This window comes from Moesziomyces antarcticus (genome assembly GCF_000747765.1).
Source record: "Moesziomyces antarcticus DNA, scaffold: scaffold_v10020, strain JCM 10317, whole genome shotgun sequence".
In the NCBI taxonomy this organism is placed as follows: domain Eukaryota; kingdom Fungi; phylum Basidiomycota; class Ustilaginomycetes; order Ustilaginales; family Ustilaginaceae; genus Moesziomyces; species Moesziomyces antarcticus.
In genome coordinates, this window is record NW_014638990.1 from 168,460 (window position 1) to 185,898 (window position 17,439).

Sequence of the window (17,439 nt, forward strand, 5' to 3'; positions counted from 1 at the left end):
GTTGCCGATACCCCTCAGCGATCCGTCCCACTCGTCCCTGCAAAACCTCGAACCTCTCCCATCATCACTTTGGGCCACTCCGGAACCTTGCTGCCTTTGCTCGCGCCACCGTATCAGCAGCTGGCGCCCGCCTCCGTTTCGGTCCCCCGCTTCTATACGCCGACTGCGGTTGGGCAGTGAGTGATTCCTCCACAGTCACAGCCACAGTCACAGCCACAGTCACAGCAGCTTTGTCCGGCACACGGCTGCACTTGTCGCCATCGGCATGCCTCCGACAGCGGAATACAGGGCGCCCTGGCCGGTTTTTGCGCTGGCATGGTCAAATCATCCGTCCACCTCCTCGCCCTCCTCCTCATCACAACACCTGCGCAATCCATCCGGCTCAGCACGGTACGTCCCGCCTTCGCCCTCGCCGCTAGGACGCCACGACGAGTTTGGTGGACTGCCAGCTTCAAGCACGCCAGGACCTCCAGATAGCGCTAGAATAGCCGTGGGCTCCTTCGTCGAGCAATATACCAACCGCATCCAGATCCTCGGCTTCCATCCACGCGACTCATCCTCCCTCACTCTCTTGGCGGATGCATCCCACCCATATCCTCCGACGAAACTAGGTTTCCAGCCATCCACCCTCTTCGATGGCTCATCCAGCGAGCGAAGAGATGACTCGCTCGACAGAGAGTCCAGCTCCGGTGACCGCGGATATGCGTCGCCCACCACCAAGCTAGCCAAGCGTGGCAGCTGGGGCGCCAAAGTACGCTCCTCCCTCTCTTCTGAAGGTGGCGAAGGACCAGATCACTACCCAGATAGAGAGCTGCTCGCAAGTACAGCCGACTGTCTGCGTATTTGGGAGATCCATCGCAACGAATTCGCCGATCCCTACCAAGCCGGTTACGTCGGCGGGAATACGGCAGGTGCGTCCAAGCCGGATCCACAGCAGCTGCCCTTCGCCTTGCGCGAAAAGAGTGTCTTGGCGCACTCAAAGAACACAAAGAGTCCACCTGCTCCGCTCACCTCTTTCTCGTGGAACACGCCTTCTCCGAATCTCATCGTCACATCAAGCATCGACACCACCTGCACAATCTGGGATCTGCCCACGCGCACAGCGTTAACGCAGCTCATCGCACACGATCGCGAAGTGTACGATGTCGATTGGTGTCCAGGCTCGGCCGATGTCTTCGCCAGTGTAGGTGCCGACGGCAGTGTGCGTGTTTTCGACCTGCGAAGCCTCGAACACTCGACCATCATCTACGAGACTGGCACTGCCCCCGGCGCCACCGAATCACGTCCAGGCACCAGCATGTCGACATCTTCCAGGGCGACGTCAACACGCAGCGTACCTGCCGCTCCTCTACTTCGGATCGCCTTCAACCCATGGGATGCCAACTACCTGGCCACCTTTCATCTCGAGTCCGACTCGGTGCAGATCTTGGACGTCAGGGCACCCGGATCGCCCATCCTTGAATTGCGCGGCCACTCTGCGGCAGTCAATGCCATCGCATGGGGCCCGCCTTCGGTCGGCGCCGGAGTGCTCGGTCCAAGCAAAGGCATGGTATGCTCGGCCGCCGATGACGCTCAAGTGCTCGTTTACGACCTGGCGTCCACGACGCTGCGCACCGCATCGGCACAGGGAAGGCGCAGCAGGAACGGCCATGCGCCCTCGCCGGCGCCCGGCTCGATGGGCTATTCTCACTCGACCTCTTCCTTCGGCGGCACTGCCAGTCCGGCGCCCACCGCCAGCCTGGCGGGCAGCATCGGCATCGGTGCCGAGATTCCCTTCCTCGCCTACACCACCCCGAACCAGGAGATGGTCAACAACGTCTCGTGGCTCCGGGCCGGCGGCGGCGGTCTGCCTCCTGGTGTGGGAGGCTTTGGCGGAGGCGGAGGTTCCAGCGGCAGCAAGAGCGTTGTGCAGGAGTGGAACGAATTCACAGCGGGCAGCAGCGGCGGCAACACGTCCGGATTCGCACCTCACGACTCGGACTGGATCGCGCTTGCAGCAGGAAACTCGGTGCGTGCACTCAAAGTCTAGTCTGTCGGCGACGAGCCGCTCAAAGTCGATGCAGGCCTTGTTCATGTCTCACACCCGAACGCCATGCACGACGATTCCACGCCAGCCGAGGCCGATAGCTGCCTCATCGGAGAATACAACCTTTCTATTCCAGGAAACACTCGGGGAGTGCCGCGTGGAATTGAGTCAGCTGCGCCTGCTTTCACTTGTCCTTGTCGTCTTTGTTCTGCGCGTCGTTCTTGGCATCGCCAAACTTGATCGCCTGTGATCCAAACGAGAATGCGCCCGGTTTGGACGCGGTGGATGCCGAGAGGTTGGCAAAGTTGGTCGTGGTGCCCGATGGCGAAGAGGCGCCAAACGAGAAGGTGGGGGCGGCGTTTGAGGTCGAGCTGGAGGATTGCGTGCCGAAGGACGATCCGAATGCGCCTGCTGGCTTGCTTGCTGTCGATGCACCGAACGAGAAGGCAGGCGTCTTTGTCGAGGTCGATGTCGAGTTACTCGCTGCAGACGATCCAAATCCGCCAAAAGCGGGAGCCGCTTCCTTGGACGAGCTAGAAGAGACGCCACTGCCGAAAGAAAAGCTGGACGCAGTCTTGGCAGCTGGGGCAGCGGGCGTAGAAGAGTCGGCGGGTTTGCCAAACGAGAAGGAAGGAGCGGCTGTGGTCGCAGGGGGTACCGCTTCCTTCGGCTTGCTGGTGGAGAAGTTGACCGGCTTGCCACCGAACGAGAAGCCGCCCGAGTTGGCGGGAAGGTCCAGCTTGGGGGCACCAGGCATGTTGCGTGCTGCGTCGGCCTTGCCCTTGTCCTCATCGGCCGAAGAGGTGCTGAGCGGCTTGCCGCCAAACGAGAATCCACCTCTAGGCATGGAGAACGACGGCGGCTTGACGGTTGAGCCTGATGCCGAAGCGCTGGCCGACTTGGAAGCGGTCTCAACCACCTCGACATCGTCATCATCGTCATCGTCTTCGTCCTGTTCGTTGTCGTCCTCGTCGTCGATCTCATCCTCCTCCTCGTCATCCTCTTCTTCGTCCTCTTCATCGTCTTGGTCCTCGTCGTCCTCATCTTCATCTCCGCCTTCATCGTCCTCGTCCTCGTCTTCTGCGTGATCGCTAGCGGCCTGTGTGGAGTCTGCTGCTGCGGGCTTGCTCGATGTGATTGAAGATCCGAACGAGAATGCCGAGGGTGTGCTGCCGGACGGCTTTGTGGAGGTCGACGACGGCAACGGCGAGAAGGAGAAGCCGCCGGTGGCTGGCTTGACGGCAGTACTGCTCGAGCCAAATGAGAAGGACGGAGCAGCAACAGGAGCTGCAGGCGTTGTCGTCGCGGATTTTGTCGCCTCTGCAGGTTTGCCAAAGCTGAAGCTCGGCAGGGAAGAGGAGGAAGCTGGCGAAGACGATGGTGCCGCAGTGTTGGAAGACGTGCCATTGCTCGATGGTTGGAAGGACGGAGCGCCTGCAGAGAGCGCGGAGGAAGACTTCTTGTCTGCTCCTTCTCGGTGCTTGCGGTACTGGTCCTTGAACGAGTCGAGGAGGCCGGAGAGGTCGGCGAAAGGGTCGGCGTCGAGCTGTTCCTTGATCTTCTGGGCCAAAGTCGTCTGGAAGGAAAGGTTCAGACCACGAAGGGATCGGAGCTTCTCTTTGGCTGCAGACGAATCAGAGCTGGAAGCGCCGTTGGCCGCAGTGGTCGATGCTGGTGCAGCGGGAGACGCGGATGAGCCGCCGACGATGCCGGCAATGAAGCTGGAAGTCTTTGAGGGCGTAGTCGAGGCGGCGGGAGCGGCTGGAGACGAAGACGAGGAGGCAGCCGACGGCGAGAAGGAGAAAGCTGGCGAAGAGGTTGCAGCTGTCGATGCAGGCGCTGCGTTCGTCGACGGGGCGGCAGGCTTGGCGGCACCAAATCCAGTGAATCCGCCGAACGGATTGGCCTTTGCGGGTGGTTGAGAGGCGATCGTGCTGGCACCGGTCGAAGCGCCGAAGTTGAAGGTGGGTGCTGGCGCAGCGGCAGCTGGGGCTGGACTCGCTGAAGAGGTGGCGCTGCCGAATCCCGCGCCTCCACCGGGACTTGCAAAGGGGTTGGCGCCACCGGCGGATGCACCGAAAGGTGACGAGGACGGCGTAGCGCCAAACATGTACGAGCTAGCCGCGGGAGCTCCTGGTGTTCCGGGAGTACCCCTTCGTTTGGGAAGTCCCCGAATGACACGTCCGGCAGCAGGCGTGGCTGGCATGGATGATTGTGAAGACGGCGAGTCGTCATCGGATCCGTCCTCGCCGTCCTCCCTGCGAATCTGCTTTTCCGCTTGACGCTTCATTGTTGTCGAGCTCGTGCTTATGTGGTTCGCCTTAGCGTAGCTTGATGCAAACGCGAGTTGTTCTTCGAGAGCCGCTGGGAAGAGTGAAGATGGTTGGCAACGTCGAGACGATCAGTGAACCCAGCGACGAGGCCGCACGGTCGCCGCCTCGTCTCGAATTCTTCCCACTGCGCCCCGATGAGATCGGATGCAAAAACAGCTTGTCTAGGATCGCCGATTTGCTCGTTCGACTCTCAAGCTGGCGTTGTTTCTTCAGCGGAATCCAACACCTGATACTCGCGCAAAACATTCCGGTCAGTCCGCAGTAATGCCGCAGCACTCGGTCTCGGATCCGAAAATTCGAATCTTTGACCCGCGACAAGGGAGGAAATTTACGAGGGGCAGCGCAGGGCAGACGAGCGCACCCAGTGGCTGAGAGGAGTCCTCGGCGCAGGGCGAGCGGCGCCCGACTAGGCGCGAGAGATTGATCCTGTCCTCTCTTCTCTCCCCACCAGTCCCATCAAAGACAACGTCAAGATGAGCAAGATCCAGGTGTCCAGCGTGCGTAACACCCTCAAGGAGCTGATCCAGGCTTCGGAGGACAAGCGCCGAAACTTCAACGAGACCGTCGAGCTCCAGATCGGCCTCAAGAACTACGACCCCCAGCGCGACAAGCGTTTCTCGGGTACCGTCAAGCTTCCCCATGTGCCCCGTCCCCGCATGAGCATGTGCATTCTGGCCGACGCCGCCGATGTCGACCGTGCCAAGCTCATCAACCTCGAGTTCATGACCGTCGAGGACTTGAAGAAGCTCAACAAGAACAAGAAGCTCGTCAAGAAGCTCGCCAAGAAGTACGACGCCTTCCTGGCCTCCGAGGCTCTGATCAAGCAGATCCCTCGTCTGTTGGGCCCCGGTCTCTCCAAGGCCGGCAAGTTCCCCACCCCCGTCTCGCACAACGAGGACCTCGAGAAGAAGGTCACCGAGGTCAAGAGCACCATCAAGTTCCAGCTCAAGAAGGTTCTCTGCCTCGGTGTCGCCGTCGGCCACGTCCAGATGACCGACGACCAGCTGCTGGCCAACGTCATGCTTGCCATCAACTTCCTCATCTCGCTCCTCAAGAAGCAGTGGCAGAACATCAAGTCGCTCCACGTCAAGTCGACCATGGGCAAGGTCTACCGCCTCTTCTAAGCGGTTGTTCGCCATGTCTCTTTCGGCCAGCTTGGAGGGTTTTCGAGAATTCTGCTTCGGTCACTTGCATCCCACAAGGCATTTACGCACGCTTACACCCAGTTCCATTCGATGCCTCGGCTCGTGGCCGAGGAAGCGACTTGGGATGAGGGGAGCTAATCTTGTGACCTTACTCATCCCCCCCCACCCTAAAATACAAAATTGCCGTTGGAGGCGCACGCCGCCGTTCGCATTAGAGCGGCGGCTTGTGCTCTCTGCTGTCGGATACTCTGCGGTCTGTGCACGTCACGAGTGTGTACGAAGGTTGCAGTTGACGCCCGGATGGCCGGTGAGGTGGTTGCGGACTCGATCTCAACGATTTTTTTCTTTCGCGGTGGACAAGCAGGAATTGATGAGCGATGGGTTGTGATTTGACCAAGGGCGGAGTGGATGCAAGGGCAGGCTGGTGAACAGGCATTAGAATACAAGAAGAGCTGCAAGCGGCTTGCACCCTGCACGCCCAGGCGAGAATGAAAAGGCACGAGGGTATGCAGCCGCGACTAGGAGTGGGTGGGGTCCTCGTTGGCGACGTTGAGCAGAAGGGTGTCGGCGTCGAGCAGCACCTTGTTGTGGGAGCCGGCCTGGGAGAGGATGGTGGCAATGTCGCGAGCGGCCTCGAGCTTACGGAGCTTGAGGAAGCCCTTGTTTTTCTTGACGGCCTCGCCGATGAGTTCGGCGGACTTGGCCTCACCCTGCGCCTTGACGATGATCGAGGCCTTCTCCTGGATGGCCTGGTCGACGAGGAAGGCGGCACGCAGCGCGGCCTGCTGTGCGATCTGCTTTGCCTCTACGGCGTGGGTGAATTCGGGTGAGAAGGAGACGTGGGTGATGGAGACGTCGTCGAGGACGAGGTTAAAGCGCTGCGCGCGTGCGGTGAGGTTGTCGCGCACCAATCTCGACACCATCTCTCGCTGGGTGATGAGCTGGGAGGCGTTGAACTGCGCGACGACCGACTTGAGCACCTCGTTGACGATCGAGGGCAGCACGCGCTCGTCGTAGTCGGTGCCGAGCTCGCGGAAGATGGTGGGGAGCGCATCGACGCGTGGGCGCGAGAGCACACGGCAGGTGAGCGAGACCATCTGGAGATCCTTGGTGCCGGTGAGCGAGGCGATGCTGCGAGGCTTGGCTCGGACGTCGTAGTCGATGGGCTTTTCGAACCAGGGGATCATAAAGTGGGTACCTTCGTTGAAGATGTTCTCCTTGATACCTGACAAGCGCGAGTACTTGATGGCACGGTGACCACCGTCGACGTTGAAGAGCGACATGTTGATACCGAAGCCGAGCGCGACGAGCGCAACGATACCAGCCGAACCGCCGAGGATGTTGGCGAGGTTGGGCGGGCCTCCACGTCCGCCGCCGCCGCTGCCTCCACTGCCTCCGCTGCTTCCGCCTGGCTTGCCTGCATTGTTGAACTGCTGTGACGCCTGCTGAGCCTGCTGTCGCAGACGCTCGAGCGTGCGGAAGATGTTCTGTGGGCCACTGGGTCCGCGGTTCATGGTGCTGCGTGTCAGGTGGAGACGTCTACTGCGGCTGACTAGGATGATCTCGGGTGGTGCTCGAAAGCTGCTGTGCGCGGAAAAGGGGCCCTACAAAAGAGAGGCCTGTGTCAAACGCGGTAGATGGATCGCAAGGGTAGCAGCCGAGAGCGATGAGGATGACGACGACGAGAAGTGAGTGGAGAAGCGATGGCCTGCAAAGGATGCTGTTGGGCCGCGCACGGCTTACGGGCCTCGACGGCGAAGAATTCTCGAGCGGTTGACCAAAGCGTGCAGCCGCTCTCCAGACGCCCTCTCTCTCGCTCCATCCATCGCGGATTGGCTCAGCCGCTCCTCCGCCCTTTCTAAGCCTGCCAGGCTCAGCAGCAGAGTCGCAACCGCGCCAAAAAGCAAGGGTCGATCACCATTTTATCGTGCGGGTGAAGCGACGCGAAGAATAGGGTCGAGTGCGAGTCCCGACGCGGAGCCGCTTTGGATGCAAAGTCGAGCACAGACGTTGCTCCGGCTGCTCCTCGACTCCACATCTGCACCCTTCCCTACACCCCAGCTAGCTTCCATCCTCACCCTCTTTCCTCTCGTCGGCAAACATGACCGCTCGAGAAGCAAGGACGGTGATCGTCGTCACCGGCTCCCACACAATCACCGCCGGCTATGGCATCCACGAGATCCTCAAGCGTCCGTCCATCTCCTTAACAGCACGCGTCGGCCTTCCGCGTTCGGCCGCGTCCGGATCGTCGAGCTCGTCTTCGGCTCCCGACTACTCGCAGTACCTGGTTGGATCTGCGCTCGACGAGGCGGAGCGTCGCGGCGATGATGTCGCCATCTTTTGGCCCATGCGCAAGGGCTACGTTCGCGATTGGCAGCAGATGATCGCGCTGTGGAACTACGTTCTCTTCCACCTCTTGCCCATCCGTCGCTCGCACAACGATTCCAACGTGCTCATCAGCTTGCCGCTTCCCATCTCGCGTGCAACACACGCCTACCTCACCCAGATCTTCTTCGAGCACTTCAATTCGGCAGCCATCACCATCGCCGAGAAGCCGCTGCTGTCGTGCTACGGCGTCGGCACCATGAACGCGTGCGTCGTCGATCTCGGCTACGAGAGCTGCGACGTGACTCCGGTGATCGAATGTGTCGTTCAATCCAACGCCAACGTCAAGACCGACGTCGGCGCGCGCCACTGCATCCTCTACCTCGCCCAGCTCCTCCGCCGCGATCAGAGCGTCGCCAAGGCGGTCCAGACGCTGCTCCGATATACCCGCAAGGCCGCATCGGCGACGCCGCGTGAGAACGACGACACGGCTCTCAGGAGCGCCATGTTCTCGCTTGCCAAGCAGCTCGTCGAAGAAGGACTGGTGCTGGACGAAGACGCGGTCAAGAAGGGCGCTGGTGGCCTGCTTTCCGCCGCCGACGGCGAGGATGAAGAGGGCAACTTTGACATCGCTGCTGTGCTCGTCGACGGTGCCAAGAAGCACGACGACGAGGACGAGGAGAGGCGCAGAGCGTTCGAGGCCAACCAGGGCGAGGGCATCGACGAAGCCGTGCTCGCCTCAATCACGGGCGAGGACGGTCAGCCCGGCGGCTCGACGGACGACAAGGCGGTGCTTGTCCACTTCCGCGGACTCAAGCTCAAGATCGGTCCCGAGCGCTTCCGCTTCCTCGAGCCCCTCTTCCGACCCGAGCTGCTCAAGGATGTGGCGGGCGCGGCTGATCTGCACGTGGGCGACGAGCCGTTCGGTGCAGGACCCGTGGTTGCCGAAGCTGATGGCAGTGCGGGCCATGCCACGTCGAGCTACGACAGCTATCCGATGCCCACTGCGATGCCCGACTGGAGCCAAGCTGTGCCGCTGCCGCTGGCGATCGCCAACGCCATCTCGCGCGTCGAGGATGCGGATCGTCGGCCACAGCTCTGGGAGAACCTGATCTTCACCGGCCATCCTGCCAAGATCAAGACGATTCAGATTGAGGCCATCTCTTCGCTCTCCGAGTTTGTCGCTACCGAGCAGACCGAAGCGGCCCAGGTCCTGGCCGAGCCCAACCCGCTGCAGGCGCGCAACGTTCGTGCGCTGCGCGTGCCCGACTACTTCTCCGAGTTCAAGGACCGCACCGACCTGGCGCCCTTCCTCGGCGGCACAATCTATGCCAAGCTCGTCTTTGGCGATCCGCAGGCCAAGGCCTTCATCACCAAGCAGAACTACAACGAAGCCGGCCCCAACCAGGCGTTCTCGGTCAAGCTCACCACCTGAAGTCGGATGCCGCCGTGCTCGATGGCGTCCTTGTATTTTTAGAGCTCTTGCAACAGTCACTCTTTCTCCATCATCCGCGCAGTTGTGTGCGCTCCCAATGCTGTCCTCTCTGTGAAGCATCATGAGCATGAGCGTATCAATTTAACAAATCAAAACCGCGCGCCTACGGCCACACGCGACACGACACGAGTCCTCAGAGCGCAGGGTCCAGCAGGGTGATTTTGTGGAGGATGCGGCCATCAGACCAACACCTCCAGCGAAGATGGGTCACATCGAAATTTTTGGCTAACAACGACGAGGCTCTCTGCCGTCACCTTCGTCTCGGCTGATCCGATCAGACTACGTTGCAGCACATCGCAATCGGCCGTCTGCCGAAAGCTCTGCCTGCCTGCCTGCCATGGCGCTCAACGCTGCGGACGCTCTCTTCATGGACGAGCTCTTCGCCGACCTCGACGCTTCCCACTTCTCCATTCCTCCCTCGCAGAGCCCGCCAAAGCCCAAGCCAATCCGCCTACAAGGCTCACAGACATCGAAAGTGCAGAATTCATGTCCCTCCCGCCCTAGAGCAGCCCTCTCCGAAACGACTCGCTTCCAAACTCAGCCAACTCTCGACCTCGATCTAGAGGACTGGTTTCAGCAGCCAGCGCCGCCCACGCCAAAGCTCGCGTCACGTCATTCGCCATCGGCCGTGAAACGTCAGAAGTTAGATCGCGGTCTCGAAGCTACCACCAGTACCGGTGCGTCGGCTTCCAATACGCCTCGACAACCTCGCGAGCAATGCACGTACGTCCGGTGTCGTGTCGTGGCAACAGTCCACGGCTCGTACAACGTTGCCAGTGACACGCACACCGGCCCTGCACGCACACGGCCCGAGCACCTTCTCGTTCTCGAAAAAGACCAACTTGACTCAAGGAGCAAGCGAGCAGACGGAGTACGACCTCAGGACGCTCAGCAGGCCGATGTGTATCTTGCTTCTTTGCGCGACGACTGGATGCAGACTATCGTCAGCACCGGCGACATCGTCCATCTCGTCGGCCGCTTCGAACGCGACTTGAGAAAGGTGCCAATCCTCCTCGAGCAGCACAGCAATGCAAGCGCATCAAACAAGGGCAGGTCGGCACCGCACCCTGCGATCGAGATAGCACTCGAAGAACCAGCTGCTAATCCGGCTCCCCCACCTGACGTCCGCGCAGAATCGGTGGAGAGCGATGACGAGCTGTGGGATGATCTCGCCTCGATGCCGTCCTTGTCGCAGTGCGCCACCCAGGAGATGCTCGCGTCCGATGACGCTCCACAGGCTCAGCTCATGATCTTGGCTTCAAGGTCAACAGACGCCGACAGCGCAGATAACGCTCTAGACAACCTCCTCGTGGTTCATCCCGACGTCTTGGTGCCGGCCACCAAAGTCGCTGATGTCGCCTCATGCATTCGCAAGCCCGTCGTTCAAGACCGACTCCGCGGCGCTTCCGATACAACGGTCAGCCTTGTGATGGGCAACATGCTCCACGAACTCCTCCAGGCCTGTCTCACCGCGCCACCTCCCCCAACCACCCAAGCCTTCCCACCACCCAAATTTGAGGACGGCGAATCGATGCCTACCGCAGAAGTCAAGGCCGTGTCTCCCTGGCCGGAGCGATGGCAGGGTATTGGCGACTTCAGCAGAGCCTTTGTGGACCATCAGATCGAAGAGCAGGTGCGCTCCAACGTCGAGAGCCTGTATGCCATCGAGCTCAGTGCCGAAGACGCCACTGCTCAACTCCGCGAGAAAGCAGCTGCCTTTGCTCGCTTCGCGCATGTCTTTCTACAACACGAAGCCGAAGCTTCTTTCCATCCCGAGGCCAATCTTCGCGAACAAAGCCGTGGCCCCGAGTCGAAGCCGGCAAAGGTGCGCATTCGCCGCATCCTCGATGTGGAAGAGGAGATCTGGAGCCCGGCCTTTGGGCTCAAGGGTAAGGTCGACGTCTCGGTCGAGTGCGACATCGCCGAGGGCTCCGACCCGAAGCCGTCGCGCAAGGTTGGCTCGAATAGCAACGGTGCCTTTGCGCGAGGCGTGCAGAAGCAAGATTCGGAAGCGCCGCCAGCATCCAAGGTGACCACATCCGTGGTCCCGCTTGAGCTCAAGACGGGCCGAGCCGAGGTGGTTTCAACCGAGCATCGCGCACAGACGATGCTATATACGCTCATGATGTCAGACCGCTACGCCACACGAGTGAACGACGGACTGCTGTACTACTCCAAGTCCGGCGAGATGCACCGCATCAGCCGCAGCCGCAACGAGGTTCGCAGCCTCATCATCGGACGCAACGAGCTGGCTCACTACCTGCGTCACAACCCGAGTCGGCTCGCCAAGCCCGACCCCGAGGCGGCGCAGACCGATCGCGTTCGGGTCCTGCCACCCACCATCGACAGCGAGTACAAGTGTCGCAGGTGTTACGCCGTCGACGGGTGCATGCTGTTCCGCCGCGCCATCGAGAACGTCGTCGAGCCGAAAGAGGAGTCGAATACGTCACACGAAGACGTCTCGAGGCTCAGCGTCGCGGAGGCACAGGGCACGGACCTGGTCTTGGCGAGGAGGACGCCGATTGCGGATGTGTACGAGCAGAAAACGTCGCATCTGACAGCCGTGCATCTCGAGTTTTTCCGCAAGTGGGACCGACTCCTGAATCTCGAGGAGGAGGACGCCGTGCGCATCCGCAGAGAGATGTGGACCATGTCGGCCGAGCAACGCGAAAAGGCAGGACGATGCTTTGCCAGCATGCGCCTGGACCTCAACGCCTTGCAGCTTGAGGAAGCCTCGGCAGCGCCGGCATCGTCGTCGATGCGCCGCGTCGTTCACCGCTTCGTTCGCCACTGCCAGGCGGGACAGGATGCCGAGGCGAGCGTGCTAGCTGGTCACATCTCGGTCAACGACCCCGTGACGATCTCGATCGAGCCGGACATGCTCTCGGTCGCGCAGGGATTCGTGACCCGAGTCACGCCCACATCGGTCGACATCGGCCTAGATCATTCGCTGGATGCGGTTATGCAGCGGGCTCTCGAACGAGATGCCGAAGGCAGTGTTGACGGACCGGTAGGAAACCAGGTTGCTGCGGACCGTGTGGTGTTCCGCATCGACAAGGACGAGTTCGGAAGCGGCATGGGTCGAGTTCGAGCCAATCTGGCCGCGCTCTTCCTGACGCCGCAGAGGGGCGGTGATGTGAAGCGGCGCGAGCTCGTGGTCGACATGCGTGCACCGCGGTTCCTCGAGCCTGTGCAGGACGAACGCGTGCGTATGGTCGTGGCGGAGACGCGGGCGGACGCGAGCCTGAACGAGGATCAGCGTATAGCGATTGACAAGGTGCTGTCAGCCCAAGACTATGCGCTCGTGCTCGGCATGCCCGGCACGGGCAAGACCACGACGATCGCCAAGCTGATCCAGCTGCTCGTGCGGCTTGGCAAGCGCATCTTGCTGACGAGCTACACGCATTCTGCCGTCGACACGATCCTGCGCAAGCTCGCCGAGGACGAGCCCGCAAAGGGCGAGGAGGAGGCGATGCGGATCTTGCGTCTGGGTAGCAGGGACAAGGTGCATGCGGACGCGCACCAATTCCTGCTGCCGCGCTGCTCGACACTGGAGGAGCTGCGCGAGGCATTCGAGTCGCCCAACGTGGTGGCAGCGACGTGCCTCAGTGTGCACCACACCTTCTTCTCGTCCGGCATGGCCAAGCTGCGCAGTCGGCGTGGTGCGGACTCGCCATCCGAGTCGGCTACCGATGCGGCGCCCGAGTATCTTTTCGACTACTGCATTGTGGACGAGGCGTCGCAGATCCCGCTGCCGACGTGTCTGGGGCCGCTGCGGTTCGCGGACAAGTTTGTGCTGGTCGGCGATCACCATCAGCTGCCACCGCTGGTGAAGAACGCCGAGGCCAAGGCGGGCGGGTTGGACGTGTCGCTGTTCAAGCTACTGTGCGAACGACACGGCGATGCAGCCATGGTGGCGCTCAGGTCGCAGTACAGGATGAACGCCGACATCATGCGGCTGGCTAACGAGCTCGTGTATAGCGGGCAGCTCAGGGCGGGCACGGAGCAGGTCAGGGATCGAAGGTTGGAGCTTCCGCATCTGGAGGCGGCTTTGCAAGGCGCGGGAGTGGGCGGGTGGATGGAGGAAATACTGAAGCCGGAAAGCAAGGTGAGGTTTATCGACACGGCCGGATTGCCGCTCGAGATGGTGGGAGAGAGTAAGCACGGCGAGCTGGTCAAGAACCAGTTTGAAGCCGAGCTCGTTATTAGCATTGCCGAGGCGCTGTTACGTGCAGGATGCAGTGCGGATCAGGTTGGGGTGGTGACTCCGTATCGGCAGCAGATCAAGCTGCTGCGTTCGTTGGTGGCGACGCGTGCGAGCGGGGTTGGGAGGCACGCGCTCGAGGATGTCGAGATTTTGACCGCGGATCAGTCGCAGGGTAGAGACAAGGACGTGATCATCGTCACGTTCACGCGTGCCAACCATGTACCGTCATCCACGGGCGCACGCGGCGGCAGCACAGGTGAACTGCTCAACGACCTGCGCAGACTCAACGTCTCGCTCACCCGCGCCAAACGCAAACTCATCCTCATAGGCCATTCCCCCACGCTCCACGCATCCAGCGTACTCAGTCCCCTCCTCGACCTCGTCAAACAGCAGGGCTGGATCATCAACGTCCCCTCACCCCACCCCACCCTAAGCTCACAGTAGAGACCCCACACTGTTTGTCCACATCGGAAGTGCAACAACGTTCACGCAAGCCAGCTTTTCAGACAGAGACGGGAGTGCGCGACCAAATGCAAGTGTATGTTTGCAGGTGTGCACAGCTAAAAGGGTGACGTGGATGTGCGACGCCGGATCGAGACCTGCTCGAGCCGGACGTGCAAGCGCTGCGCGCGGCCGTGGGACGAGGATGGTGGCGCCAGGCCGAGTCCCCGTCGCCGAACCAAGCCACGCGCACGCCTACATCAGGAAGGGGAAAAAGATAGGTGGAGAGGAGGTGGTGGTCGTGTGTGAAGTTCCCGTGTGTATCAAAAGGGGGAGACGCGATTCCGAATGGCCATCGTGGCGCGCGCAGCATGCAGACCAGCTACAGTGCACGACCAACGACTAAGCCGAGCCCGACTCGAGATGCGGGTTCTAGGAACGGCGCGAAGTCTGGTAGATCTTGAGCGAGTTGATGGACCAGTAGGCCTCGCTGAAGTCCGGGTTGTTGCCGAGGTAGGCCTGGCACGAGCCCTGGCCGGTCATGGCCTGGCACGACTGCGACTGTCCGTTCATGGCGTTGTTCCACACGGCGCCCGAGCCGGCCCAGTCGCCGCAGACGGTGTTGGTGAAGACGACGACGTGGTTGTAGAAGTAGTTGCCAATGTTGCACTGCGAGGCGGGCCAGTGCGCCATGGGCGTGCCCCAGCCGCCGTTGGACGGGTCGGGCGAGCCGGAGCTGATGTCGCTAGGCACCTGACCCTTGGGGAAGAAGTAGGTCGAGATGCCGTCGGACTCGGACCAGTACATGACGTGGACGCCGCCGCCGTTCTTGTTGTACTGCACGCCAAAGTCGCCGCCCTTGGTGGAGGTGACGCCGCAGCCCTGGTTGCCCGTGGCGTCCGAGGCGCAGTTGGTGGCGCGGCTGTCCTGGAGCGTAAACTTGCCCGACATGTTGGGCTTGGCGGGCACGGTGCAGCCGCCGGTGGTGTGGATCGAGTAGGTGTTGTACGAGTAGTCGTTGACGCCCTCGATAATGTCGATCTCGCCGCCGTTGGGCCAGCCGCCGTTGGGGTTGGTCGGGGTGGACCACCAGGCGGGCCACACGCCGCAGCCGACGGGCATGTGCTCGGCGTCGAGCACAAAGATGCCCGTGGTGAAGGAGTCCTTGGTGTTGATGCGCACCGACTGCGCCCAGCCGTTGCCGGCGGTGATCTTCATGGTGGCCTTGCCGTTGTTGGTGCCGATCAGGCCCTGGTTCCTTGCCTGGTCCTGGCCGACGTAGGTGATGGAGCCGTGGGTGGGGTCGGCGTTGGTGAAGAAGTCCATGTCGTCGAAGAAGTTCGAGCCCGAGTACGACTTGACCAGCTTCCACTGCGAGGTGGAGGCGGACGACGAGGACGAGGACGACGAGGAGCTGCTCGACGAGCCGGAACCGTTCGAGTTGGAGCTCGAGCTCGAGCTGGACGACGAAGACGATGACGAGGAAGAGCCGTCGCCGTTGCCGGAGCTGGAGCTGGACGAGCCCGAGTTGGAGCTGGAGCTGGAACCGGAGTTACCGTTGCCGCTGCCGCTGCCCGAGCTGGAGCTGGAGCTGGAACCGGAAGAGGAGCTGGAGCTGGAACCGTTGCCGCCCTTGACGCGGTAGGCGTTGGAGGTCTTGGCGGCGCTCTTCTTGGGAGTGCAGGTGTTGCGCTTGTTGTGTGCGGCAGCGATGGCGGCGACCTCCTCGTCGTCTGCGTTGATGGTTGCGTTGTTGATCCTGCGGTCGAGGAGGACGAGGTCGTCGTTGTGGTGCTGCCTGCGCGAGTGGTGGACGTGGGAGCGGATCTTGTGGCCGGTGATGACGGAGCGAACACCACGGCTGGAGCGGCCCTGACCGGGAGGGACGGCGACGGGGCCTTCGGGGCCAGCCGATGCGACCGAGATGGAGGCGGCGAAAGCCAGAGCGAGAGCAGCGAGGTACTTCATGGTGATGATTGTGATGTTGATAATGCTGATGGAGCGAGACAGGATGGTGATGCAAAGGATGGCAGTGGAGATACGAACAAGACCGGCTTGGATCGAATCGAAGGTGACGAGGGTGTTTGTTGTCGAGAGGAGAGAGCTACGGATCAACGGAAAGCGCAAAAGCACGAGGAAGGATGCGAGGGGGTAGGTGGTAGAATGGAGGATAGGGTTATGCTACAGCAAGGAAGATAAAGGAAGAAGGAAGGAAGAGGCGAGAACCAGCTCGTCGAGTAGGGATGGGGAATCGCAGGGATACACACGGAAATGGGGAAAGGGGGATGAGGATGGAAGAGGAAGGGAAGGAAGAGGGCGACCGGACGAGGGCGAGGATGGAATAGGATCAAGCTCTCTGCATGGCCAAGCGCGAGGAGCGAGGAGAGGCGGCGAGGAATCCACGCTGCGCCTCTTGGCAGTGCAGCATGGGCTGGTGCTGAACCCTGAAACCGCCTCTGTTCCCATCCAAGCCCCGACCAACCGAGCGACTCGCTGCGCTGCGCTGCGCTGCGCTGCGCCTGCCCTGGCCCGCCTCTGCTTTGCACGGTCTTTCTCTTCGGCCCGCCTCCGCCTTTGCATCCACGCCCTGGCCCGACGAGATCTGGTGTCTTGGATGCAGTCAAGCTCAGCATGCGAGGCGAGACGAGTCGTTCCAGCCTCACTCATCGACGGCTCATCCGAAGCGCGTTCCAGGGCGACAGATCGGATCAAGCGAATCATTTTGCGATTGAGGTGGCATCCGCCAAGAGCTGCTGGCCATGCAGCGATTCGGAGTGCAGCCGGGGGGGCTCGGCGTGGGTGCGAAATCGAAGGTGCGTGTGCGTGGCCCTCGTTCTTTGTTCGCACCTCACAACGGGCTCACAAAGGGGACGGCTCGATGAGGACAGCAGAGAGAGGCAAGCTCAAAGTTCGCCGAGCAGGGAGTGGCCAGCCAGGAAAAGCCAGATGCCAGCGTGCCAGGCCAGGGCGCGTGCAGCCAAGATCTCGGATTCGAGTGCATGTGCAGCGCGTGTGCATTCGCGCTCTTGCGCCCCGCGTGGTGCTGTCTGTCTCTCGCTTGCAACCGGCGCCTGTCGATCGAGACCTGCCAATGCTGCCAGCACCCTCGCGCATTTTGCACTATCCAACATGCCTGCCCGACATGCAAGCCGTGAATGAACTCATCTCAGCTTCCTTGTTCCAAGGTGGGCGCAATGCAGGTCCATGCCAGACGCAAGCGCTTGGTGCTTGGCTGCGCCAGCTGCTTGGCGCAGATGCTAGCTCCGAGTTGCTGGCACATTGCGCAGATGGTGCCAAGTCGGCTGGCCGGGCTTGCGGCTGGCGACGCTGCGAAATTTCCCACTTGCGCTGTCATCGCCGAGCCGAAGCCCGTGCAGCGCCCCAACGCACGCGTGCAGTCCAACGCGGCTCATCCGAGCGCTGGCAGGCTGCAGCTGCAACGCTGTCAACGGAGCGCTTCCCTCCCC

At 61.5% G+C, this 17,439-nt stretch overlaps 7 protein-coding genes across 7 annotated transcripts; 4 read left to right on the plus strand and 3 right to left on the minus strand.

The window, feature by feature from the left end:
* Positions 1-265: 265 nt before the first annotated feature.
* Positions 266-2,029, plus strand: PAN0_020c5935 (WD40 repeat-like protein; the record flags this gene model as incomplete). The annotated part of the gene is made up of 1 exon (XM_014798629.1): positions 266-2,029. The coding sequence occupies one exon, from the start codon at positions 266-268 to the stop codon at positions 2,027-2,029; it is 1,764 nt and encodes a 587-aa protein (XP_014654115.1).
* Positions 2,030-2,210: 181 nt separating this feature from the next.
* On the minus strand, positions 2,211-4,316 carry PAN0_020d5936 (uncharacterized protein; the record flags this gene model as incomplete). The annotated part of the gene is made up of 1 exon (XM_014798630.1): positions 2,211-4,316. The coding sequence occupies one exon, from the start codon at positions 4,314-4,316 to the stop codon at positions 2,211-2,213; it is 2,106 nt and encodes a 701-aa protein (XP_014654116.1).
* Positions 4,317-4,832: 516 nt separating this feature from the next.
* PAN0_020c5937 (60S ribosomal protein l10a) lies at positions 4,833-5,483 on the plus strand (the record flags this gene model as incomplete). Its single annotated transcript, XM_014798631.1, has 1 exon — positions 4,833-5,483. The coding sequence occupies one exon, from the start codon at positions 4,833-4,835 to the stop codon at positions 5,481-5,483; it is 651 nt and encodes a 216-aa protein (XP_014654117.1).
* Positions 5,484-6,022: 539 nt separating this feature from the next.
* On the minus strand, positions 6,023-7,018 carry PAN0_020d5938 (proteolysis and peptidolysis-related protein; the record flags this gene model as incomplete). Its single annotated transcript, XM_014798632.1, has 1 exon — positions 6,023-7,018. The coding sequence occupies one exon, from the start codon at positions 7,016-7,018 to the stop codon at positions 6,023-6,025; it is 996 nt and encodes a 331-aa protein (XP_014654118.1).
* Positions 7,019-7,605: 587 nt separating this feature from the next.
* Positions 7,606-9,264, plus strand: PAN0_020c5939 (actin-related protein; the record flags this gene model as incomplete). The annotated part of the gene is made up of 1 exon (XM_014798633.1): positions 7,606-9,264. The coding sequence occupies one exon, from the start codon at positions 7,606-7,608 to the stop codon at positions 9,262-9,264; it is 1,659 nt and encodes a 552-aa protein (XP_014654119.1).
* Positions 9,265-9,661: 397 nt separating this feature from the next.
* On the plus strand, positions 9,662-13,975 carry PAN0_020c5940 (DNA replication helicase DNA2; the record flags this gene model as incomplete). The annotated part of the gene is made up of 1 exon (XM_014798634.1): positions 9,662-13,975. The coding sequence occupies one exon, from the start codon at positions 9,662-9,664 to the stop codon at positions 13,973-13,975; it is 4,314 nt and encodes a 1,437-aa protein (XP_014654120.1).
* A 429-nt stretch (positions 13,976-14,404) lies between these two features.
* PAN0_020d5941 (glycoside hydrolase family 16 protein) lies at positions 14,405-16,605 on the minus strand (the record flags this gene model as incomplete). Its single annotated transcript, XM_014798635.1, has 2 exons — positions 14,405-16,153; positions 16,240-16,605. The coding sequence occupies 2 exons, from the start codon at positions 16,603-16,605 to the stop codon at positions 14,405-14,407; spliced, it is 2,115 nt and encodes a 704-aa protein (XP_014654121.1).
* Between the last annotated feature and the right edge of the window lie 834 nt (positions 16,606-17,439).